The 26,808-nt window shown below is 39.8% G+C and overlaps 1 protein-coding gene across 2 annotated transcripts; it reads right to left on the reverse strand.

The window, feature by feature from the left end:
- Nucleotides 1–1,746: 1,746 nt before the first annotated feature.
- Nucleotides 1,747–13,060, reverse strand: pskh1 (protein serine kinase H1). Of its 2 annotated transcripts, none has more exons than XM_044191983.1 (4): nt 12,697–13,060; nt 11,176–11,979; nt 9,099–10,022; nt 1,747–5,682 (listed from the first exon to the last, which is right to left on the reverse strand). In XM_044191983.1, the coding sequence occupies exons 2-4, from the start codon at nt 11,242–11,244 to the stop codon at nt 5,365–5,367; spliced, it is 1,311 nt and encodes a 436-aa protein (XP_044047918.1). In that variant the 5' UTR covers nt 11,245–11,979; nt 12,697–13,060; the 3' UTR covers nt 1,747–5,364. The 2 variants fall into 2 exon arrangements, with proteins under 2 accessions (XP_044047918.1, XP_044047919.1); XM_044191984.1 differs by having other exon boundaries at nt 12,688–13,060.
- Between the last annotated feature and the right edge of the window lie 13,748 nt (nt 13,061–26,808).

The following is a 26,808-nucleotide window of genomic DNA, read 5'->3' on the forward strand; positions in this document are numbered from 1 at the left end:
AGGTTTTTTTTTACTTATCCTCATAAACGACCGATCACAGTTAGCTCCTTCACACATTTCACATAATAGACATCGCAAAGCGATAACTATTTTTCCGTATTGTTTTTGTGGAAACTTAAACTATAACTCACATAATCAAATTGCTGTCATGATTACTTTCTTCCTTCCTTTCGAAGGCACCTTTGATCATAGAGCGTGAAGCTTTGAATCAAACCTGGCAACCCACAGGGCCTCCAGCTACCACATTAGTCCAGCCTTCATGATCACGCTGCGGTTCTGCCAGCATTGGGCGCTGTTTACTGCCAGGAAACAGGACTGTAAATAAGACGGACAAAGTAGTAGTACTTAACTTTTAAGATTAAACCATGACAGTATGGCACAGTTCCTCAATAGCTTGTGGTACTTCAACTACAACTTTAAAATTTTAAGTAGTCAGACATTTAAATGTATCTAGTCCTGTCTCCAGTGGTTCAGTTACAATAAAATACAGTTTTCATTACAATTCACGGATTTCATGGATCAACTATGATTAAACTTGGTAGGTAATGCGTATTCCAAAAATGATTGATTGCTCAGTAGATTTTAACAATCACAACTAGCAAAGCCATATGCTGCTGCTAAGGTGTAAGCCACACATTTTTTTAATATATTTGTTTTAATTTTTAGCTTTGATTAACAGTTATCCCTAAAGCATATAAATGAAATTTCAGTACATTTGGTTGAAAACATTAGGGGATTGCTTTTGGCCACAGCGGCACCCTGCTTATATTTAAAGTATTTCTTTTTTAAGAAATGCTGGTTTGCATTTAGCATCACGCAAACCTTGATAACACACACACACAGTAATAGAGTTACTGTGTAATGGTTGCTTTTGTGTGAGGCCATGCCCACAGCCAAGTTCATTTGCTTGTGGCAGTCATTTTCATTTTGCTGAAAAATTGTTCCAAAGTGTATCTGAGGGGCCCATGTGCTAACAAGTACAAATCTTAAAGCTGCATACAATTTTTCAGCCACTCTGGGGCAGAAGAACTCCACAGTTGACACACACAATGTTGACATGCATCATTTTACACAATTCCTATGGCTAGCATGGAGTTAATGTATGTGTCAAACAGTTGCCTATATACTCATCCAGTTGACACAGAGCAACATTATAATTTATTTTAAGGCACGTTTCTGGACACCTGGCATATGTATGTTCAATATTCACTCTCCCTTTAGCTCTGTTTTAGTCTCCACCAACTCCTGAAAAAAAAAATCTGGGTCTTTGGCTGGCAGAAGTTTTTCTCCACCAGCTATTTGGTAACTTGGTCTGTTAGCCGTCTGGTGCTGGGCGAGCTAAAAGAGACTAAGTCGTCACTGCACGCGACCCCTTTCACATTTAGTTTATTACTAATTCAAGAATTTACATCCAAAGGACTTACATTTTTTATCTTAAATTATAGCACCCTGATGGATGAAGTAGTCATTTCTGTACTATTTCTGACCATTTAAAATTATGCTATGTCCAGCTTTATACCATATCATGGTAAATGTGCAGAGGTGGAAGAAGGAATAACAAATATTACCAATTTACCTGAAAACAACCGTAGTTTAACAAAATGTGCTAGAACTAAAATGTAGTCTTGTTGTGCACTCTGACTCATTAACTTACACACAGACTTCTGTGATCTGTTGGACCAATCCCAAACAAGCTTACGGCCTCTCTCAGGGAACAGTGTAAAAATCCAAATGCAATCTAGCAAGTCAGGTTTGAGTGTTTTATTGGCACATAAAACTCACCGTTTAAAAAAATAAAAACGTTAATGGTGGAAGAATCAAAGTGTTATCATTCATTTAGACACAAAAACAAAAGATGAACAACTGTTTTCAGGTAACAGTGTTGAGTTGGCTACTTCATTTAGGACGACAGCATTTATATAAAATCACACAGATATATAAAAACATGAAAGGAAACACGTCTACAAATGTGCTGACATTCTGCAAATACTGCTAATGAAATTGATTTGGTTATTCATTGAACATGGTATACAACAGGCACTCAATGATGTTGCTGACTAATTCAACCACAGCAATTCCTTTGAGCCCAAATGTCTTAGAGCTGAGATTTTACAGGTTAAAAATGTTTCTTTCATATAGATGCTATGCTCTAGGAGCAATCAATGAACTAACCATCAGAACTAAGGCCACCTCATTATACTGTATGTTGAAAAAAGGATGAGACTTAAAGTGAAACTTTATCCAAATTCTTTCTTTTAAGATGACCACAGCTGTTTTCTGTGAAGCACTTTTTAAATGCACTTTTCAAGCCTACAGACTGTGTGTTTGATGTCAACACATTTTGGGTGGGGTATCTCTCAAAATGTAGACAAGAGTGAATATTTTAATGTACTTTAATGAATACCAGTCCCAATGTTAGCCTCACCAACGGTCATTTATAAGCACTTTAGTCCCACCAAGAGGTGTGACATCAGGACAGATAACAGCTGTGGGACAAAGGAAAACAAGCTTTTAAATCTGACTTGTATCAAGGAAAATGGAAAGAGCAGCATCTGGAAGATGACAGAGAATCCTGGAACAAGCAAAGGACAAAAGACAAAAAGAAAGGAAAAACTGAGGTCAGCTGACATGGCTCATTAGGTTTCCAGTATGTGTTAAAAAGTTCACAACAGCAACACACTTTTTAAGTCTGGGGTAGATCACAGCTAAATGCTCCTATAAAGAAGAAAAGACCACACTGTAACAACTGATTTACTCTGGGAGCGTTCTGAAGGGACAAAATACATAAAAATACAGTGAACAGGTCCGATGAAGAGGAAGACTGCAATTGTAAAAACTAACAAAATTCAATTTAATTGTATGGATGAAGTGCTTCACCAGATTAAAGGGGGAACAAAAGCAAAAAAGGCAAATAATCACCACCTATTTTTCTGAAGTTGTGCTACTTTTGGTATTATTCAATAATCAAATATCACATTATTTTGACCATGTTAGGGATGAATCATTTGCAATAAATCATTTAAACATGGATATGATGAACAAACAGTTGCATTCATTATTCATTTCACTTTGAAAATTCACTTTACTGTAATGCAGCTTTTTACCATTTAAACTATAACACAATATTACGAAAACCAAAATCCCTAGTCTCATATCACACGATAGATATTGGACTGCATTGGACTGGGTTATGAGCCAGACTGAAAATGGCAGAATTAAGAGAGCAATCCATTGTTCTTTTACTATCAATATTGTGGATTTGACAAACTAGAGTTCATCTCTAAGGAAGCTATTGGAATATATTCAGATTTAAGTGCACTTACAAACCAAAGGTAACCTTTGCAAACTTAAGAAGACTTCTGCATAAAATTGCATGTGCTAGGTTTTGTAATTCAGAATCTTTTATAAATCATATATACTAATGGTCATTTGATTCACCTCTACATGCTGCTCATCATCTTCAGTGGTTTCATTTTGGTCATGAGTGTAGTATGCAAATTTAGTGCGGTTGTTTTTCTGCAGGCTCCCCACAACCTTCTTAAGAACTACTGTAGAACTGAAGAAAATGCTGACGCCTCCCCTTTCCTAGTTAGCCTCTGTCCCACTAGCAGAATCACGTTCCTGGGATTTCCTCTCCATATTCTGTGTTAAATGGCTAGTAAGGTTTGAACACTTTGTCATTTTAAGGAAAAAATTACAATTACATAAACAGCATGCCAATGGCTGATACAGGTGGGATATGTTGTTGCTGAATGTTAACAAGACCGATGAAAGAAATTCTTATGAGAAAACCCAGTGAGTTACAGATGGTGGCAGAACAGAGGCTAGCTAGGAAAGATGGCAGGACTTGGGTTGGGTTGCACCAGCTATTCGTAAATCTATTAATACGTTTGTGACTTCAGTCCTTCCTAAGTTATTAATAGCTACTAGCTAGTTTCAAACTAGTGATTTACTAAATCGAGTTGCACCATTAAAACTGAAGAAATGTCTAAGCTCTTAAAGACTTCAGTAACTCTAATTCAGTAATCTCTTAAACTAAACTGGTACTATTCATGCAGTTTTGAGTGAGTGGAAAAGATCCAATTATGCTAACCTAGCTAAAATGATCATTGTATTTTTTGGCATAATATTTTGTAATTTCAGGTATATTGTTCTTTTGTGAAATGCAATTTAAAGTCTTCCTCTTCAGATATCTCTTTTACTCTTCAATCTAAACAGGTCATATATTAGCAAGCTAACGTTAGCTTTGTCAGTGGGTTCAGTTTGCTATGGAACAGGTTGTAATTAATATTTAGTAGTATCTCATTTCTATGTAAGAACTAGTTTGTGTGCTGCAAGCTGTTTTAATTTAGTGATGTGTAAAACTCCACTTTGTAAACACTAATGTTATAACTAGGCTAACTTTGACAAAGAGCTGGTGCAACAGATTTTCGTTGTTGCATGCAACATGTACCACTCTCACCGTAACCAACAATGAAACTACTGATCGATAAAAATCTTTGGGAGTGGGGCTATGTGGTTGTTTAATACAATTCATTTAAGATTAAACTTGGACACAAAACAGCTTCACAATCTTTTGACAGCTTTAGAACAATGATATTAACAGAGCAATAATGGCAAGATTAGATGAGCTTAGAATTGACTAATAAAAACTACGCCTTCATTTTGACCTTCAAGGGTGTGGTTTTGTTGCAGTGTGTTTCCATTACCCACAAGACAAGGTCTGTACAATTAGTACAGTAATAAATTCACAGCAATTTTCAATCAGGAATGAGTGAGGGGAATTTGTTTTCCCCTCTTCTTAAAGTATTCCTTTCTTAGAAACTTCAGTACCCAGAACTCTGTTCAACAGATCCTTGTGGAAGGTCATTATCCAGTGACCATTTGAATGGAGACTAATAATCATGTCAACAATAATAAATAAATATGTAGAAACACAGGGATCAAAAGAACAAAAGCAAAGGAGTGGAAGGCACCATCCTGCCAGAGAAAAAGTGAAAGAACGGATGGAGAGATGATGTAACCTTTGGAGTTCAAAACTTAACTGGTTTGTCCTTTTCTGTGCTCATCAGGAGACACACTGCCATAGGAATTCATAGATTACATTGTCTTCATGATAATTTTTGATTTGTTCTATAGTCCCAACTGGCAGCAGTTACTTTTCAACCTTAATTCTACTTTTGCTGGCCATGGATTGAGTCAAGTCATTGTCCTCTTAAGGCAATGAACTTAAAGCCATTTTGGCCTCTAACTTTGGCAGCAACTTTGGATGGTGGTAGTCATTGTAAAAATTCAGTCATTGTAATGCTGTTTGCCCCAAAAATAATAGGTCCGCTACAGTTGTTGGCTGTCATGGTCCCTGTTTCAGCCATTGTACTGTTGCTGATAGCGACGGTTCAGCTCGCGCAGCTCCTTCTCTCGCACCCGCCGGGCTTTGTTGGATTTGGTGGAGCGGCTGGAGCGAGTGGACTGGGCCGACTTGGTGCTGTGGCAGCGTGAGGACGCCCGCTTCAGGAGGTTCTGAGATATACAGCGCTGAAGGTTCTTCATGGAGGAGGCAGCAGCCATGCTGACAATCCAGGGGTGCTTGAGGGCCTGGCCAGCTGTGAGCCGCTCGCTGGGGTCCACTGTTAGAATCCGCTCCACAAAGTCTTTGGCCAGGTTGGACACGCTGGGCCACGGCTGGAGAGGGGAGGCAGATGTGAGACAAGACTGGAATTAACAAACTGTACACTTCAGTACACTGAAATGTTAATGTATGTTCTCTATATAGTCTAAAACAGCGGTTCTCTGAGATGTGGGAACGGAGCCATGATACACAGGTGTGACTAATATCATCACTAATTGCATTGAAATAATTGCTGGAAAAGAGGCGTCGTAAATGTTATTAGTTCCACCTGTGCTCTTCCTGCTATGAAAAGTCTAAATGTCTAATCTGACAATACTTGAGGAATATAAAGGAGAAAACACACAAGAAGGAAGTGAAAGGAGAGAAGGAAATAATAAAGGGTCTACCACCATTATGTGGACATAAGAGAAACTTTCTATGTTTGAGAGTGAGAAGAAAATGTATTAAAACATTTTTTATATGTAACGCATATAAAAAAAATACTCTGCTTTGAATAATAATTTGTGTCGGATATGGTTTTAATTACATCTACTCCTCCTCATTCAGAATCTATGAATATGCAAATAGTGTTCATTTCAGAAGCTGCCGGACACAAGACGGTTCCTACTTCACTGAAAAGTCCATTCTCAGAGTGTGTGCTCTGGAGGTTTCAAGTTAGTTTTCACATCACGCTTGTGTCAGTTGCATGCTGGACCACGATTGGCTTCAAAACTAGTTGAGATGTCACAAAAAACTCTGAAGTTAAGTTCAGAGAAACTTTCCCACTTCAACAGATGAATGTGAAAAAAGCCTTCTAGTGTCAAACTCTGCACATCCATCATTCTGCACAGTGAAGCTCGAACATCCAAGTGAAGCAACAATAAACAAAACACTTTTTTGAGTGGAGGGGGGCTTTAAATAATTGTATAAGAATTTATAGTTTGTTTGGCATCAGTAGAGCTTTGTCCACTGTACACAAGAGGGCAGCAGAGTGATATAAAACTGAGAATGTCTACTACAGTGTAAGGCCAGTACTTTGAGCTCTGAACTGACAAAAGTCTTGCTCATTTGATCCCGTTAGGCATTTGGTTTATTCGACTCAATGTCATAATGAGTCTTCTTGGTCTTTTGATATTGTCAGACTCAATCATGGGTGTGGGGGAGTGAATTTTAAGTTCCTCTGCTTGCTTGATTGTACAAGTTTTGCTTGAACAGAATTTCATGTTTCCAAAAGATCTAATGCAAAATAAAACATCCTTCAAATCAAATGTTCTTGACAACTGCAGTCGACTCTCTTTCCAAGACATGGACTCTATTTAGTATGAGTGACTGGTAGTGAGTCAAACTCTACCCCCTACTTAGACAGGAATTGGGAATATCAACGCAGCATGCCTTTCCACACACACACACACACACACACACACACACACACACAGTTTGTACATGATGTCCTGCTTGGCAACCAGCTGTGTTTTCAGTCTCCCAGTAGACAGCATATCCCCCTCTTCACACAGCAGGTAAATCATCAGTGTTGGCTACATGACACATATATAACCCTCAGACATACATTTCTCCTCCACCTATAACAATGTCCAGGCTGTGATTAGTTCTTGGACTGCAGCAGTAAATGTGAACATTATTTATCACAGCTGTAAAGACAGATGTCCCCAAGGGAAGTGCATTCAAGTCTGCCCCACCTAAGCTCCACCTCTCATTTACCCACAGGACCAGATTTTCTTAAGCTCGCTGCCATGCATAGTGACATAATACAAGTTCTCGCATTGCATCCTTACAAGAAGATTAAATTACCCCTTTATGAATTGAATCATTCTAGTTCTCAGTTATGAATGTCTGAGTCATGTTCAAAGCCAAACACACAATCAGTTCACACAAGTGTCACAGCAGCACACAGCATTTGAGATTATTTTTTTGGCATTATGTCAGAGCGAAAGACAGGAAACGAGGGGAGCGAGACAAAGGTTTATATTCAATGAACAATAAAACGGGGAGAAACGGCAAATCCTTTATTAAATCAAGGTACCCTGTGAAATTTTTGACCACTAGCAGCACCATGGAGCAATGTTTTTATGGGTGGGTCCCTGTTTTGTTTGTATAATGCACACCAGGACGCAAACGGCAAATTGTCATTTGCCCATTGTCAGTCGCAGCAAGCAGCAGTTTTCAGTGAAAAAGGTCTGATAAAACCACTGTACACTACAGGTCCAGCACCAAACAGTAGAGACACAAAGTTAGCGATTAGCTGGTGAACATGGTGGAGCAAACGAGATGGAGACCAAAACCAGAGCTAAAAGAGAGAGATTATTGGATTCCATATGAATGCTAATGTTGTTCCGTATCAGCTCAATGTTTAAATAGGCAACTAGTTTGCTAACAACTTCGCCATATCAACTCAAAAGGTTAGAATATGTCAGTGTTGTGATTACAGTTTGTTTCCGCTGCTCCCAAGCTTGAACTTGGATTTTGTGTGTCTTTGAGAGCTACAATGCAGCGTGCTGAACACATCAGCTCACAAACCTGTTGTATCAAGCCATTACTTCGCCTTCTCTCCCCTGTTGTTTTTCGAACAGAAATGTCAAAAATGATTTTTAAGGAAATATAAATTTTGGGGGTTCTAGCCTGTACTCATGTTGACAGAGAATAATGACTGCTCTGTCATAACTATCATGAGAAATCTTCTTCCTTTTTTACACTTACAACCTTTTATGTGACAACTAAGACCACAATATCTACTCAATAACCACTATATCATCCTAAAAATGCATAATGGTTGATTGTGAAAAGCTCTTTCACTAATTCCAAGCAAGACTTGCTGGACATACTTAGTACTCATTCAGCAGCTCTGCTATACTATTTGCAGACCTCAGTTAAAATATAGGCTCCCTGAAAGTGATTTCAATTATAAAATGTGTCAGATCTGACCTTATCTCACCTGTCAGACACTTGAGCAGTTCAAATCTGGACGCATACCCAGAAAACTGAGATGATTCAACTGCTCTTCATTAAATATTACAAAATTACTGAGCTATTATTTGCGCTGGAGTGGCTGTATGTGGGGCAAACATTAACCAAGGGCCCCTTTTGTAAAGCTCACTGGCAACATAAACATCCCACGCTATGAAACAAAGGAACAGACTACTCAGCATTCCTTCAACTAGATACACAGATAGAGAATACATTTTTGTGCACACATACACACACTTAGAGGGAGGGCATATTGACTTAGGGAGGACAAATAAATGAGTGCGAGTACGGCAAGGTAAAGGTACATGAGACAGAAATGGAGTGAGACATGAAAAGAGTTAGGAGTGTGAAAATGTGTGTCTGTGTTAAACCATGTCACCTCAAATGAAAAGCTGAACGTCTTGGAAATCTGTTGACAAAGCCTCATGCGGTGTGAGGAATGTATTCCAAATATGGGTGAAGTCTGCTGTGGTGTGTGTGTGTGTGAGTAACAGATTTAACTCTTCACCTCTCCAGAGAAGCTGTACTTCCCCTTGAGGATCTGCCGGTAGAGCCTCATGCGGTTGTCGTCCTCAAAGGGCATGGTTCCACTCAGCAGGATGTACGATATCACCCCCAGCGCCCACATGTCTACAGCGTTTGTATAGGGCTTCCTCACCAGGATCTCAGGGGCGATGTACTCTGGCGTGCCGCAGGTGGTCTTCATCAGACACTCGTCCCCCTTCTTCCTGCTACTGGCCAAACCAAAGTCAGTGATGATGATCTTGGAATCGGCTCCAGGGTGGTAGTAGAGCAGGTTCTCCGGCTTCAGGTCTCGGTGAGTGATCCCCAAAGTGTGGAGATACTTGACGCCATCCAGCACCATCTGCAGCACCCGCGTGGCGTCCCGCTCTGTGAAGGAGCCGCGAGCAATGATCCGGTCAAAGAGCTCTCCTCCAGTGGCCAGCTCCATCACCATGTAGACACGTTCTGCCGTCTCAAAGACCTCCATCAGCTGGATTATATTGGTATGACGAACGCGTCGCAGAACGCACAGCTCTGACTCGCACACCTCCCTCCCCTCCCGGTAACGGGTCTCAATCATCTTGATGGCATACGGCTGCCGCGTGCTCTTGTGCTCCACGCGAACGACCCGGCTAAAACTCCCACGACCTATCAGAGCTTTGATGTCGTACTTGGCTGTGACCCGGGGGTCAAACTTGGCTCGATATTTTGCCACCTTCTTCCGCTGAGGGTCCGACAGTTCAGACGGCTCCTTAGGGTGCTGAGCGGAAGCGGTGGGAGTGGCAGCGTGGGCCTGGGCCTGATATGGGGAGGTGGAGTCAGCCTTGTCACCTCCCCCTCCACCAGCCCCACCCATCTTGCTCCTAGTGCCATCCCCTCGTATGAAGTGCTTATAAATATCTGTCTGAGGAGGTTGGGGAGGATCAACCTGAAAAATACAGGAACACAGTTCATCACAGATGCAAATTACAAACCAGTGTAGAACAACAAAAAAGATGATTCCTTTTCTGTGAAAAAGAAATGATTAAATTAACTATCATGTGTAAAAACACTGACGTATAGATTTTAGTCTAGTAGTAAGTAGCCTGACTGATATTGGATTTTTGAAGCTGATACTGATAACAATATTTGGGAGTTTAAAAAAAATAAAAAAATCAGAGAACGACATATTGGCCGATAGTAATTCAATTTTACATAAACACGTAACTTAAGCGAATAACTTTCCCTTTTTTTTTGTTGAAAAATCAACTTGTCAGTGCTCTCTGGTGGACAAACTATGTAATGGTGAGACTGTTTCTAAACTACCTCAGACCTAGTTTGGCAGTTCTGTACTACAACCTCTTGTTACTTCTCGGTCGGTGTATACACTGATAGGATATATTTATTATATCCTATCAGTGTATATCCTATCCTATATGATATTTCGGCCAGGCCGATTAATCACTCTAGCTCTAATAGTATTTCAAATATCTTGTTTTGACCAACCAACAGTCCAGAACCCAAATATTTATCGTTTATAATATCAAAAAAGACTCAAATATCCACATTGATTATATTGCAGTTGGAGCGAGAGACATTTTGACGTTTTTACTTCAAAAATAAGGAATGATTAATCAATTATTAAAATAGTTGCTGATTAATTTCTGTTGATCAATTTTAAAAATGTTCTGATTGGGGTCATGTATCCGGCCTGGGGACACTGAAAATGAATGGGCTGGAAACAACACAGACTGCACCAGATTTCACCAGGATTGTTCCATTTTTCTACAATTTTTCGCCATCAGAATATTAGTTGTTATAATCACATGACATTTTATGCACAGGGGCTTTAATGAATATACAGAGCTGAAATGATTAGTTGGCTCATATATCAGCAGAAAAATCAGTCATGCACAGTTTTGATTTTCAATTATTTGTTACAAATAAAATAATCATTAATTGCAGCCCTAAGTTGATATTATAAATACTTATACTGGCACTAGTGTACATAGCAGTAATGGTTCTGCTGCTGCTGTTATGAATAGAAACAGTATCTGTGGTAACAACAGCATAGTCACCAGTAACAACATTGTCCTACTGACCTTTTTGACCAGGTCCAACTGAACATCCCCTGGAGGCTCAGGGAGGACCTTACTGTTCCTGCACCCCATCACATCACCTTGGGCCACTGCCCAGCCAGCCACACAGGCCACCAGGAGCCCTGCCTCATCACCGCAACAGCTGATTCAACACAGTCAGGGCATCCAACATCCAGGCTGTATCCAGACTCAGACAGAGGGTTCATGAATAAAGCCGATTACACCCACTCAAGTCCCAATGAGCTAGCATCAGCAGTCACAGTTCATGAATACACCTGATACATCCACTTAAGTCCAGTTTAAAAAGTCCAAAAGTTCACGAATATATTTTGGGCAAGCACGTTGTGTGTCTCGGTTCCATCAGCAAGTACTGTGTTACTGGTTGTCTTTTTGTTACAATATTATTTTATAGGCCCGTGCCAGTGGATCTAGCACACACAGCCAGGTTGTACAGTCGTCAGGCAGGGGTTACCTCAAGCCCCTTAAAGAACCTACCAGGGCCCCATCTCAGATGGCATAATTTGTTGAATGTTTGAGAGAAAAATGCATGAGCATAGTTAGTATCGATGCTCATGACACAAACATGACTGATCAGGGCAGGGGAGGGAGAGGGGTTCTCTAAAACAAGTTCAAGTGCGGTTGCCTTTAGCAGAAATGCTGAAAGATTCAGGCAGAACCTCCACAGAAAATAAGATCGTCAACTCTGCTCCGATCCATTGGGAGAAGCTGTAATGTCAGCAGCGGTCTTGCCACAGATAACGCAGCTCCCCTGGAGAATCACAGGCTGGAGAACAGTGGAGGGAAGCTCTGAAATGCAGAACACAGATTTTTAGATTTAGATTATGTTTAGGCTCACCAAACACATGGGTGCAATGTCTGAGTATATGCTGAATGCTGACATGGCAGGGGCAGCTTTCATTTAGACAAATCACTCAAAGGCAGAAAAGCAACTGACAAGATAGGTTTGGCACTAACATTACACACCATTTTTGTGTAGAAGTTGCGTGATGAGGCCATATTGTGAAACCTTCAGCCAAAATATGATTACAGCTACCCAGACACGTTTTGAAATGGCCAAGGGATAGCTTTGCCATTGTAAGAAATAGCTTCACTGTCACAGATGGTCACTTATATCCGAGTATCAAATGTTGGAAGTCGGCTTGATATATTGTTAAGAGTTCTCAGTACAAAATGTTTATCAACTTACTTTACTTTTTCTCTTATAAACAGCAAATTAACTGGAAACGTGCCTAAAAACATAGTTCAAAGCACTCTACACGCTGAAGAAACCATGACACATAAATACATTTATATCAGAAATTTAATGTACAACTGTATTGAAGTTTAACGTTAGTTAAGATAAAAAAATGGCCAGGCCCTACTCATGTCAATGGTTTTTCTACAGCCAAAAACACATTTGACCGTTATTTTTCATAAACACTGGGTAACACCAGGACAGTCTCTAAAAACTTTCACAAATAACCCCGCGACATTATAAGTGTAAAAGTGACTTACTCATCTCACCTCATTACTTATCCGAGACAGCGAAGTGTGTGAGCATGCTAACTAGCCTGCTAGCAGCAGGGCAGGACTCCCAACTTTGCCAAATCCAGCCTCCTCACCCCACTCTCACTCAGCTGGGCTCTCCATTTTCACCTCGTAGTTTCCCAACTTTATTCCCGAAGACAAACAAGTCAAAGCCATCACTTCCTTTGTTGGCAACATTTTGTGTCAATTCCGGAGTTTCATGGTTTGATTTGGAGATGTTTTAAGTGTGAAGGGACTGTACGAAAACATGCAAAGCTTTCCCGTCGGTTTCTTTTCTGGACGGTGTTTTTCGACCAGGAGGACCACCTTCCCACAGCCAGAGAGAAGTGAAAAGAGACATAATGCAACACAGGTGTTCCGGTTCACACTTTCAAATTAAAACGCTCGTTGAAAATTCTTTGCAGCATTTTATGTGGAACTAAATGGGTTTTTTTTGAGGAGAAAGTAAGCCAAAAATTGAGGTGTGTTTTTCACCAGAATGTTCTGTGTGAGTTACTTGAATGTGACACTGAATACATTTGAGCTTACTTGAGTCTTGCTACGTCTATTAGAGAAGTAACATCCAGCAATCGCTGAATTACCAACCGGGCAAAGCGGACAACTGCCCCGGGGCCCCTGGTTTGTGCTAGTTCTTGAAAATTTGTTGAGGAATATGCAGCACTTAAGCACAACTCATGATATGATGGGTCCTACTTTATTACGGAATCATGACAGGGTGTTAAAGACCTTCATTATGTCTTGCGTGTGCACGTTGCATACTCGTATATGACTATGTTAAATCAAATGACCAGAAGGCAAATCTTGAACCAAGTTGTATTCTTGCAGAAAAAAAATAAGTAGTTTTTTTGCCTATATGCACTTTCTTACCGTTGAGAGGAAAATGATATAAATGCAGGAATTTAGCTGCTGGTAACTCATATAATAATATATATATATATATATATATATATATATATATATATATATATATATATATATATATATATATATATATATATATATATGTTTTTCCACTACTCACTTTGTATGACCTTATTTTGAAGGCCCAATCCTTCAACTTCCTGTGTACTTCTCTCTGTCTCTGGCTAGCATGATGGCGCTCCTCTTTCACCCAACTTCTTTTGTAGAGACGGGACGACCTCCCTCGGCTTGTTTCGACCCCATTAAGTCCTCACCGTCACTTCCTGGATACAGAGAGAAGTCCCTCTGTCAAAGTGCTGACTTCTCTCTTGGAAAAGTACTAGGAACTCTGGGAGGCACGTTTCAAGCTACCTCACAAGTTCAGGTTGGACTAGTTACATATAGCATGACTCTTATCTGACCCTCATTTAATATGATCATGCCTCAAGTAACAACATCTGAGAGAATTTGTGATGTTAAGCACAGTTCTATATCTATCTACAGACATCAGAGCAAAATATGAACCATAGGGAACTATAATAACAGTAAAATATAGATTATAGTTCATTTTGTTATTCCCTTATGTGGTGGGGTCCCACTGGGACACTCTCGGGGAACCCTGGTGGTCTATGGGCCGCTTCTGGGGATCAACTAAGCCACTTAATTCACAGCAGACATGCAGATGGATCCTATACACTGTAAAGCCAACTTAAATTCACCACTTAGCCACTTCACTATGTCTCCGATCTAAAGACATCATATATACAGGACTCAACCATATGCTTTGGCATGTGTTTCACAGAGAAAACATATGTGTATACACATATGTTTTCGTTTTTAACATCTTTCAAGTGGTTGAAATCTATATTTTGGATCTATTTAAAGATATTAATTTGCAGAAGAGGACAGAGCGAAAAATGGATTTCAGTTGTATTTCCTTCAGCATGGGCAGCACATCGTAGCATTCTGATGTTTTAATCTGTTACAGGGCATTTCCACATGGTGTCACTATACACATAAAAGTCACTTTCATGGCCATCTCAAACTGTGATGCTACTTTTTAGTCATTTTATTAGGCTGGCTGTTCCTTTACATCCCAACACACCGTGCTTGTAAAACAGCCTGGGATGAGTAGCATTCAGTTTTACCCTGCTTGTTCATGAGCAAGGTAATAAAGAATGCATGGCCTTGACTTCAATATTGATGTGATAGAGTGTACTAGACTCACTGTACACTGACCATGACTTGTACGGCCTGCACAGGACGCAGCAGAGTTTTGTGGAGTAGCGTTAAAAGTAGGAAATTAGTAAGAGGAAGACAAATGTTCCAGAAAGAGAGTCAGAGAGGCAGTAAAATTAATCTTATGATGCCAATAAAGCTCCTTGAATTGGATTGAGGGAGTGAAAATGAGTGGGAGAGGGGGGTGGGGGTGACAGAGGAAGACAACAGATGACAGATGGTGTGTACCAGACAGAAATATAGGGAGGAAGGAAGGGAGAGAGGAGGAGGGGGCACAGAGATGAAGCGGCAGAGAGTAATCAAAATGGAAAGAGGGAGATACAGAGAGATGGAGGAGGAAAGCAAGACACTGCAGTCAGAAAGAGAAAAGACTAAAAGAGAGACTAAAAGCAAAGAAAGAGGGCCAGTGCTGCCCGGCCAGCCTCACTGCTCTATCTGCAGTGCAGCTGAGGTCAGGGCCTCTCCGGCTCTGCAACTCGCTTCTACATCTTCATCTTTGTGATTGATCACCGCTTTGTCGCACTCTGATTAAGATGCTTTGTCTGAGTGCTCTGCTTCCATTGACACTTGTGTGTATTCCTCTGTGTCGCTCTCAGCTCTCTGTTTTTTCCTCTCTCTCTCTCCATTGCCACTGGTGTTGTACCGTCGGTCACACTCTTTCTCCCCTTTCCCACCCCCAAAGGTCAATATCATCTATTAGATCTAGATTCGCTGACTGCTGTATTATTTATCCATTCAGAGGAAGAGGAGCTGCTCTATTAAAAGCTCAATTGACTCCGTCTGTGTCTCTGGCTCCATTAATATCCCCATGATGGTTTCCCCCTCATTTGTGTGTGAGAGAAGTGTTTTAAAGTGTGTGTGTGTGTGTGTGTGTGTGTGTGTGTGTGCCAGCGTATGCCATGTGTTTCTGTGTATTTGTGAAAAGGCTGCAGAGGATGAGTAAGCAAGTGAGTGAGGGTTTACAGTGAGTGGACAACTTTATGCGTGTGCGTTTACAGGCAGTCTGGTGCAGTGGGACACAAGCAGAAACTCTAGAAAATGACATCCTATGTCAGATATGATCATTGTTGGAGGATATTGCTATTTCTGTGCCCTCCCCCCTACTCCCCGCTACTCTAGCAGGGGTCTCCCCTAGAGAGTCAGGGGTAGAAAGAGAGAAAAAGACAGAGGCAGGCCACTGCTGCATGCCGTCAGTACAATCAGGTCATAATAAACTCAAACTATTGATTACCCCAGGCGCTTAATTCCCTGAAGTAATATTGTGTGACTACTAAACTGACACTGCAGGAGATAAAAATATCATAAACTACATCACACTCATTGTAGGGATATTATTGACCACCTCAGGCAAGCTATTAGTTTCCAGGAGAATATTATGAGAACATTACAGTGATTTTTCTATTCTTGTCAGAAAGCGCAGCATCTTCATGGCAGGTGCCATTGAGACAGTAGGATTTTATTTGATCCCTGTTGAACTGTGCATGCCGCGAACACCTGTGGTACTAACTTTTATGATCCAGCTGATGGTCTATAAGTTACTGCTCCTGCTGTGTCAAATTATTTCATTGCAGTTCTCGGAGTTTCTCAAAATCACCATGTAACAGATGAAATGTCCCTGGTGTCCTTAAAATTCAAGTTGAACGTGCTCAGAGCTTGATAGCATCTGACTAGCTAGTTTTCACTTGTTCAGATTGTCAAACCAACACCATCACTACAGAGAGATGTAAAAAGAGAAGCCAATACACTGAAAGACAAAGAAGGGTTCATAGGGAGGCTAACGGAGTGCGGGTATTTTTCAGGCTGATGTGTTTATGTTAAAATATACTTACACCTGAAGAGAAGATTTATGGCCACTTGGGGGCAGCGGAAACAAGCTGTAAACATAACATTGACATACAGTATTATCATCTAATTAAGTTGATATGGCAAACGTTAGCAAACAGTTATAACAGCCTATTTATACATCCAATAGTTACTGAGCAACATTATCATTCATTTGGAGTTGTTTTTGGCCACCTGGTGAATTTAAGTCAATATTCACTCTACTTTTAGCTTTCCACCAATTCCTGAAGGAAATCTAATAATAAATAAAAGCTCCATTATGTTCACCAGCTAGTCTCTAATTTTGTATATCTTCTGTTTGGTGCTAGGCAGATAGTGTGCAATGAGTTTTTATTGTTTTTTTGTGGAAAACAACTACCTGCTGCGGCTGAAACAACGCTGATGAGAATGGTGGGACTGAACCAAAACAGTAAAGTTGCGGGCTAAAAAACCAAAGCAATGAGCTGAAAGAAATCCAAACTCTCCATAAAGCTGAGGAGAACTGCAGTCAGGTGATAATTATCTCTAAATTTGTCATTACAAGTGACCCCTTTTCATGTTACATGTGGTCATTTCATCAAATGTTCAGAGTTAAATTGGACTACTTTTAGTAAATAAAGGACTGGGCATCAATATTGGTGTCTATAGGATACATTACTTTGGGGAATATAAACATTTTTTATTTAACAAAATATATAAACTGCTGAATGCATCAGTGTTGAAAGCTTAACCAAAATAAATAAAGTTTCCTGATCAGGAAATATCTGATCACAAAATAAGTCAAGCTTAAGAATCTGAACAAGCATTCGATACAAAATTTCAATACCTGTCACCCTGTCACAGTTACAGTCGTGCCTCTAGTTTCTCCTTATGTTTCCTTGTGTCCCCCTTCCCCTGTTTGAGCCACCGACATATTCCACTGATAAGTCCAAAATAGCTTACGTTGTTACGTTGCTTACAGGGAGGGCTAAAGCTTGGGCAGCGTCTGATACTTTGTATCAAAAATGAAAAATGTTTAATCCTTTCAGCTGTAGAGACAGTAGTACCCGTCTTTTGTTACTTCATCAGGGTTTCTCACGAGAGTGAGCCCTGAACCTCCACCTGTACCTGTGCAGCTCTCAGTTCCTCAACTCCCATCTCCCTTGAAAAGGAACCCATGCAGCTGGGTCGGACCCATCTCTCACCAGCTGAACATCTCCGGAGAGTCAAAGATGGAGTCTGCATCTACTGTGGCCAAGCCGGTCACTTCCTGGCAACCTGTCCCCTCTGGCCAAAAGAGGAGGCTCATCAGTAGCTGTCGGGGTCCTGGTGAGCCAACCTACATTTTCTTTGTTTCCCCCTAGCTAGTTGCTAATCACCAGTCTCTCCCTTTGCTTGCTTTGGTGGACTGTGGAGCTGATGAGTAATTCCTGGACTCTAATCTGGTTTCTCAGGCTGGTATTGCTGTGGAACCACTTCCAACTCCCCTTAATGCTAACGCCTTGGATGAGAGGCTCTTCGCCCGTGTTACTTATCGCACTAAGCCTCTGTACCTTCTTCTCTCTGGCAACCATCATGAATCCATCCAGTTCCATGTCATCGCCTCTTCCCATGCTCCCATAGTTCTTGGTCAACCTTGGTTGAAAAGACACAATCCCCACATCGACTGGTCTGCTGGCAAAGTGGTGAGTTGGAACTCATTCTGTCATTCCTGTTGTCTCCAGTCTGCTCTTGCTCCGGTCAAAACTGCCATTCCCTCGCCAATCACTGAACCCCCAGATCTTTCTTCCATTCCTTCCGTCTATCATAAATTCAGAGAAGTAATTAGGAAACAGCATGCTCTTTCTCTACCTCTGCATCGTCCTTGTGACTGCGCCATCTACATTCTTCCCGGAGTCCCACAGCCCTCCAGTCGTCTGCAAAACTTGTCTCGTCCTGAAAGAGAAGCTATGGAAAAATACAGTCATGACTCCTTGGCTGCTGACATCATCAGACCATCCTCCTGTCTTGTTAGTGCAGGCTTCTTTTTTGTTTCTAAGGAAGACAAGACCCTTCGCCCCTGCATTGATTTCCATCGACTCAAAAACATCACCATCAAGAACAAGTATCCTCTGCCCCTTATCAGTTCTGCTTTTGAGCCCCTTCTAGGAGCCACCATCTTTCTGAAACTGGACCTCAGGAATGCCTACCATCTGGTCAGGATCAGAGAAGGAGATGAGTGGAAAATGGCCTGTAACACCCCCCGTGGCCACTTTGAATACCTGGTCATCCCATTCGGACTCATCCAACAGCCCCGCTGCTTTCCAGGCTCTGGTAAATTATGTTCTTCCAGACTTAATCAATTGCTCTGTGTTTATTTACCTGGATGACATCCTCATCTTCTCCTGGAACCTGGAGGAACACACCCAACACGTCAGGCAGATGCTCCAAAGACTCTTGGATAACAAGCTGTTTGTTAAGGCAGAGAAATGTGAATTTCACGTCAACTCTGTTGTTACAGTCAAGTTGCCACCCCACTCATCAAACTTACTTCATCTGGAGGAGTGGATACACTTGCTGGAGGGGGCTGAGCATCCCTTTATTGTGTGGACTGACCATAAGAACTTACATCCAGGCCACCAAATACCTCAATTCCCGTTAAACCTGATGACCGTTGTTCTTTGGCGGGTTAAACTTGGTTCTGTCAAGTGTATTTAGATTATATACCCAGCCCTATAAAGGACTTAGTATTTCTCCAAAAGAATTTTAAACTTTTAGACTTTCATGTTCAGAAGTAAAATGAAAACATGATCTCAATATTTCTGAAATCCTGGCTACAGCCCTGATTGAGGTAGATATAAAGTCAAGAACACATGAAAATATATGACAGATAATAGATGAATAGATGATAGAAAAATATGAAATGGATAATACTTTAGCTAAAGATAGATGGACACCTAAAACCTAATCTCCACAATGAAAACATCAAAAGAAGAAGATGGAGAGAAAGACTAACCGGTAGACAGCAGGTAGATGGAGTGATAAGCTGACAGTTAAGATGGACTACAAGGCAGACCAACAGATGCAGACATAGTGACAATGACAAATGCAACCAAGTTTGGACCAACTTTTGTCCAATGACAACACTGGAAAGTGAGAAGGCAAGCAGAGGTGAGAAAGCACTATTTTAGATACCCTTAAGTAAAAGAATCAAGTTACTCCAGTTAAACTTAAGGCCTAATAAACCACTTTAGTAGAAGTGAATAAGAAACTACTGTGGTGATGAAGTACTCAAAGAACTCCTTAGACAGTGTAGTGTGGGTAGATGTTAATTCATTAGCTTTCAGCTTAGGAGACAAGAGTAGAAAGGCATGGCACAGAGGGATCCACAGGCAGACAGAGATAAATAGAGCAGACGGGTTTAAGAAACCACAGACACAGCTGGGGAGAAGGATCGCATTTACTCGAGTACATTTACTTCACTACTGCTTTATTGTACAATTTTGAGCATTTTGTATGAGCTCCACAGCAGGTAAAAGCAATCTGATTCATTGGTAGAAAACTATTAGTTGGGCCCAGCCATTTGAATCTTCATGGTGTGCTTGTATGGGCTACAAACCTCTGTGTTGCTGAACTACTGCAAAGAGCAAATAGAGACCAAAAGGTCAGAACTGACAGGATGTTTTTAATGTCCTTCTACCATCAATATTTCTCTCTTTTAAACTGCACTGGGATATCGTCTTAAAGCTGTCAAAAGGAAAAGCTTTTGGAACTTTTGAAGTCAAAATATGGATTGTTTTAAATTAGTTTTATATTATCTTATATTTGTTTTCCCCAATCTGCAAAATTTAATGGAAATAGATGACAAAGACGGTATCAGCAATATCTTCTTGTTGTATTCTGCTACAACTTTGTTGATAGCATTTAGGTGGGAGGAAATTCTAAAGAAGTACTGAAAAATAGAGTGCACCATTACAAAGATTCAAGGCATTCAAGTCATTGAGCAAGGATTCCTTCAAATTTGTTAATTAAATATTTGCAAAGGTGTGCTAAATCAAATGACGAAGAGATGCAAAATGAGGCACAAGACATAAGAGTTGTCCCAGTGCCTAGTGGAGTCTCGTGCCCTGTATACAGTGCACCAGATGACTTGTGATTTTTATGGAGGTTCATGAAAGCAGCAAGGAAGGAAAACAAGTAAGTCAGATAATGGTGGACACCAGAATGAACACAGTGATCAGTGATCAGTGATAGATCAGTGAGTCTTCAGACGTAGGTCAGTTTCATTTCATGTTCCATTTACATATAGAAAGACCCTTAAAGGACGTGGAAGTCTGTCTTAATACAACACTCATACTACACCCATATGTACATTGAAAGAGTCATTGGTCACTGTTATCATTTCTCCTTTTCATACTGGCTGTGAAATGACCCCCTCCTAGCACAAAGAGATGGGGGACGAAAGCCACAGTCCTCATTCTTTGCAGATATGCATTCCAATGTTCTGTCGAACATGAGGCTTTAACAGCCTGTTATCAAAGTTGCTCGCTTTTTAGTATGAAATTCTGCATTTTTGCATGGAACAAGAACAGAGAATGAGAGAGATCGGCTTTTATATTCCTTCTTCTTCCCACAATACCACTTGACCACCGACTGTTCAGTTGGAGATTCAGGTGTGTTATGCTAGTAATGGCTAATGTTGCCTCGAGCCACTAGCCTCAAGCAGAGATGAGGAGTGGGCTACAGAGGTCTGATAAACTCACATGTTTCTAACTCCACACCCCCAAATTTTTTTCTTTTTCAAACTTGTAGTCTTCAGCCCCAACCGACGCTGACTCAAGTGACATCACTTGAGGCAATTTATCAGATTTTGCACAGCTTCCTCTGGAGCCACAAAAGGCTTTATACAACTCCCTAAGTACTCCCGAAGACCTGTAAACAGACTTTGATGTGTAAAATTGGTGCAGTTCCCCTTTAATGCAATAGCACAGCAGTGCAACTGCTTAGACAGGAGTCTGCAAAAAGCAGAAATACCATGAATTTCACAGATTTTAATGTGATTTACCACTAATCAAGTCAATCAACTAAACAACAGTGATCTCCATGTTGTATGTATTAATCTGCTTATTAGTAGACATCATTAAAAACCTGGTTTAAGTCTGTTTTCAAGTCATGCAAGTCAATTCTATAATACAATACAATTCTTATTGTACAACAGCATGATATTCTAAAACCAAAGTAGCTGTTAGGTTGTAAAAGTGAGCTGTGTTTGTGTGTGTTTTAATTAATCAAAAAAGACAGTTGCAACTGTAAGAAAGTAGCATTACTTTTGCTGGATGATGATGCATTTTTCACATTATCCAATTGGTATTGAAAGAGTTATGTGAGCCTTCCTCAACCCAGGAGCATCAACTTATCAGGAAATATGAAAAATATAAAAAATATGAAATAGAAGAGGATAGGATTTTAGAGAAAACACATAGTGCATAAAGAGGTCAACATTAGATTAGAGAATGATCATCTCAGTTTTTCAGAAATGGCTCACAGTTTCTCTTTGGAGTATAGTCTTTGAGTTACCTCTCTTCAGCTGAATGGAGAGATTCAAATGTGCTGAAGTTTGATTGGAATTGATGCCACCAGTGTGGAAAGATGACAGTACGGGTGCATGATCTCATTACTCTGTGGAAATCAAACTTGGAAGAAGCAGTTCAGCACAATCTGTACTTACACAGGGTGATTCTACAAGACAAGTGCAAAGTTGTGCTGATCTTGGCCTGGAATAAGGTTAACCTGCATTATACAAAGAAACGCGATTAGAAAAGAGGAAGCAGGTACAGGAGCATCACTGCTAGGAGGAGGCAGAGGGAGTTCGATTTCTGATAGCAGGCAGCAGTGCAGCGGCAAGCTCAGCATTGTTGAATACAGATTGAATGAGCCCCAAGTGTTTTACGCCTGATTGGAGGATGTATGGAATATGTGACTATAAAATTACTTTCATGCCTGCCTGAACTAACATGAAGCTCAGTTTTATGCCTTCTAAAACAACCCACATGGCCGTTACCAAAACTATTTGTATGAGTGTTTTCTGGTCTGCCACCTCTCTGGTTAAGGTCTGGTTAAGTCAGGGCAACTAAAACTACTCAGTTAAAGGAAACCTACAATTATTCAGTTTATTGTTGTAGCTCTGGCTATTGGTTCAGTTATGAACATTGTAACCAATGACTAACGAGAACTGTATTGTATTTACCAAAAAATTAGCTAAGATGTCGGAATGTAGTAACATCACTGAAAATAGGTGCAATCGGGCAACAAACATGAGTGGACAGACAATTGTAAACAAGCAAACAGTTGCCAGATTAGATACCACTTCAAGTAAAACTGAAAATGAGCATACATGTAACATCACAAATAATCTCAATGGAAAGTATGCTAGGTTTAAAGTTAAACCAAGAAGATCTTTAAACCCTGATTGATGTTTACATTGGACAGTTTGGGTTGCAATTACTTTGTTATGTACAATGTTATCATGGCTCATATAACTGATGCAAAGAGCTACATTAACCATTGAAATAAACTGTTGTTTTTCTTTTGGTTTAGGGAAAGATTGTTAAAATTAACAGTGACAGTTGTTAGGAGATATAATGCAGACTGTGGTATGTGTTATCAAAGTCAGACACTTTGTACATCAAACCTTCTACTCCCAACTTCTATATTTTGCAGTGCTATAGCCTAACAACGTCATGATACTCCTTCAACTTTCAACTTTTATTTGTCCCCAAGGGGCAATTGGTTCTTGCAGCAGGACATAGATACAAGATGATAAAATGTAAAAAGCCTACATAGGGTGGGCACTGAATGTTGCAGACTCGGGGAAACAACAGTGGTCCCAGGTTGACCTTCCTAATAATAGGATTGCATACAAAAATAAGAATAAATAAAGTGTTGAATTTCAGGACATCAATTACAGGATTCTGCCTTTGCTTCTGAGACACAAGTATGATTTACATTACTGTAAGGGGCCCGCTTGTCAGGAAAACATAGGTTGCTTTAAAGGGATAGATAAGACATTTTGGGAAATATGCCTACTCTCTTTCTTGCTGAGAGTTAGACAAGAAGATTGATACCACTGTTATGTTTGTATGATATATATATAGCTAGAGCCAGCCGGTTAACTTAGCTTAGCATAAAGACTGGAAACAGGGGAAAAGCTAACCTAGTTGGGTCTGTCTAAAGGTAAAAAATAATAATAATCCACCTACCAGCACCTCTAAAAGTAACTAATTAACAGGTAATATCTTATTTGTTAAATCAGTAACCAGAGTGTAAAAACAACTTTGTTCGCTTTTACGCGTATAACGAGTTAGTGAGCTGACAGGTGAATCTTTTTACTTTGGACAGAGCCAGGTTAGCTGTTTCCCATGTGTTTCCAGTTTTTACGCTAAGGTAATCATCTGCTGGCTGTGGCTTCACAAATATGAGCATGATATCAATCTTACTCTAGGCAGGAAAGTAAACAAGCGTATCTCCCAAAATGTCGAACCACTTCTTTAAGTGTTTTAACAAATAACCATAACCATTTTTCTGGTGAGGACAGTCTCTTGCTGAATTCCCATATGACTCATGTACAGCAGCTGCAATGCATAAACCTATCTTATGAGGATGCAATGTTAATCTTTGCTGATAGAGTTGTCAAGCCTTTTACGGAAACACATGACAGTACATAAACAACATGACATTTTTCTGCCCTTAAGAGAGAACACTGGCTTTGAATGTTGAATTAGGTGTATCATTGGGTAGGACAGTTGTGGTAAGCCAGGGATTGGGTAATACTGGTAGATTTAGGCCAGTATATTCACAGCAGAGACAGTCAGCACCAGTTTAACATTTGACTAGTATCCTAGTATTTGAGAAGGCCACAAAGCCATCCTCTGGAGAAGCCACCGTCCAAAATAAGGAGGTATCAGGTACATAATTTGGTGAAGCATTTGTCATGGAGGTCCAGGAATAAAACATTGACATATCTGTATTCACCACTTCCTTCAACTTGCTGGCTAAATTCAAAAATATACCTAATCTCCCCACAGCTCCCCAACTTCTTCCCCAACAGAAGTAAAGTGTCTTCCTGTCACATCTGTGGAGCTCTAACAAAAGAACACAATAACTCATGTCCTGTATTTTGGTAAATGCCTGTGCCCTACTCTTCTAAGCACTGGTCATTAGACATTAAAGCAGCTTATGAGTTCATTACTGGCATAATGATCATGATATAATAATCTTCTGTGCAATTTGCACAATGTCTAAAACCTCGAGGCAATGAGTACCTTCTGAAAGAACTGTGTGGGTTACACCCTTATAACACAGTCATTACAGATCCATAATGTATTATGTGATGACAGATTGTATGTAACTTTTAAATGTAATAATAATGAAGTGCAACAGTGCACTCAATGTAAACCAAGGACTTCAGGTCATACAGAGACACCCAGAGAGCCATAAACAACTATTATTTGGTCAAACACATTCTGCTAAAATGATTCACACAGCAGGTCAATGATGTAGCTTAATTACATCCATGTCACCGTGCACAATGACCATTAAATGACTGTTAAATGGCAGAAATCACTATTAGGTGTTTCATATTATATACACTACACCAACATGCTGCACACTCACTCACAGCACATTCTGCAACTCCAAATGTACATATTTTGTACAGAAGAACATCATGTTCATCAAGACAGGCATCATTTCAAGGGATATGAAAAATACATACATTAGAACTATGAAATATGTATAGAAGATAAGTTAGCAATGCTCATGTCAGTGTGTGTTTGCCTGTGAATTCAGAAATGAGGAGATGCTGCATGCACGAAAATCCCTCCCCCCCACACACAAAATTGATTTGTATATGCATTAAAATAAGTCTGTTTAAACATTAACTATTACATAGAGATGAACATTATGACACATATGTAACTCTGTATTATGACAGTTTGCTTTGTCCACTCTTAAAACAGCTTAATACAGCATTAGTTGTACACAATGATAGAAGAAGGTATTTTACTTAAGTATAATAGTAAGTAGCAATACCACAATATACAAATACTCAATTACAAGAAAAAGTTCAGCATTCAAATAAAAGTACATAACTTTTATTGGCAAAATGTATATATTAAGAAACAAAAGTAAAAATAAAAATGCCCATTGAGAACCTTTTTGTCACTTGGGGGTAGGGGGCATGCTGTAAACACAACATTGACATATTCTTATATTATAAAGTTGTTGTGGCTAATATGTTAGCAAACGGCTGCCCATTTACAATTTCAGAGATGCTGAAAACCTGCCTGCTGTTTCTGGAAATGAGGTTGATTAAAGGAGTTACACTTGAACAAATATTAATAATATAATAAATATATAATATAATAATAAATATTAATTAGTAATGCAACATTGATACAGATGCATTTGCCTGTAAGCAGCATTTTACTTTTGTAGTTAGGAGCTAATTTTAACTACTTTATATGCTTTTGGCAAGATTAACTTGTAACAATGCATCAAATTTTATAAGCTCACCTTAAAAACACAGATGTTACTAATAGCATTAACAATGGCTCTGTTCTATTCAACTGTCCCAGTAAGCCATGACAGTGATCCACCATGTAGAATACCCTGGAACTGAAGCAGCTAAATGGAATGCAGCCATTGTAAATGTTTTTAATTACACATGTGCTTTTCTTACTGGGATTTGTCAAAATGTCTTTTGTGAAAAATGCATGGAAGTGGCTAACTACATAGTGGTCAAATAAATGAGGTGTAAAGTCAAAAGTACAATATTTGCCTCTGAAATGTATTGGAGAAGTATAAACACAACTTCTACACTACATTGCACATAAAAGTGCCTCAGAATTGCACTTAAGTACAGTACATGAGTAAATGTACTTAGTTACTTCCCACCACTGGCTGTACAATATGTAACACATTTGTGCTGATTTGTTCATTATATCAGCCTTGCTAAACACAAAAGTCCTTAATTTCCTGGTTTCCTTATTTCACTCCTGCCCATGTATAGTTTCAGGCTTTTCATTAGCCGTGTTCAGTCTTAAATTAGCTTGTACTACCAGATTTGGTTCTTTGATTTATTTAGAAATTAGTCATTTTATTCCATGTTAG

Source organism: Siniperca chuatsi, linkage group LG4 (assembly GCF_020085105.1).
Source record: "Siniperca chuatsi isolate FFG_IHB_CAS linkage group LG4, ASM2008510v1, whole genome shotgun sequence".
Taxonomy (NCBI): Eukaryota; Metazoa; Chordata; class Actinopteri; order Centrarchiformes; family Sinipercidae; genus Siniperca; species Siniperca chuatsi.

Bases quoted from the DNA above. Each gene is read 5' to 3' on its own strand.
- pskh1 (XM_044191983.1), bottom strand. From the start codon at position 11,244: ATGGGGTGCAGGAACAGTAAGGTCCTCCCTGAGCCTCCAGGGGATGTT. The intron at 10,023-11,175 runs GTCAGTAGGACA...TGTATTTTTCAG, and splicing joins AGTTGGACCTGGTCAAAAAG to GTTGATCCTCCCCAACCTCC. The intron at 5,683-9,098 runs GTGAAGAGTTAA...TCCCCTCTCCAG, and splicing joins AGTACAGCTTCTCTGGAGAG to CCGTGGCCCAGCGTGTCCAA.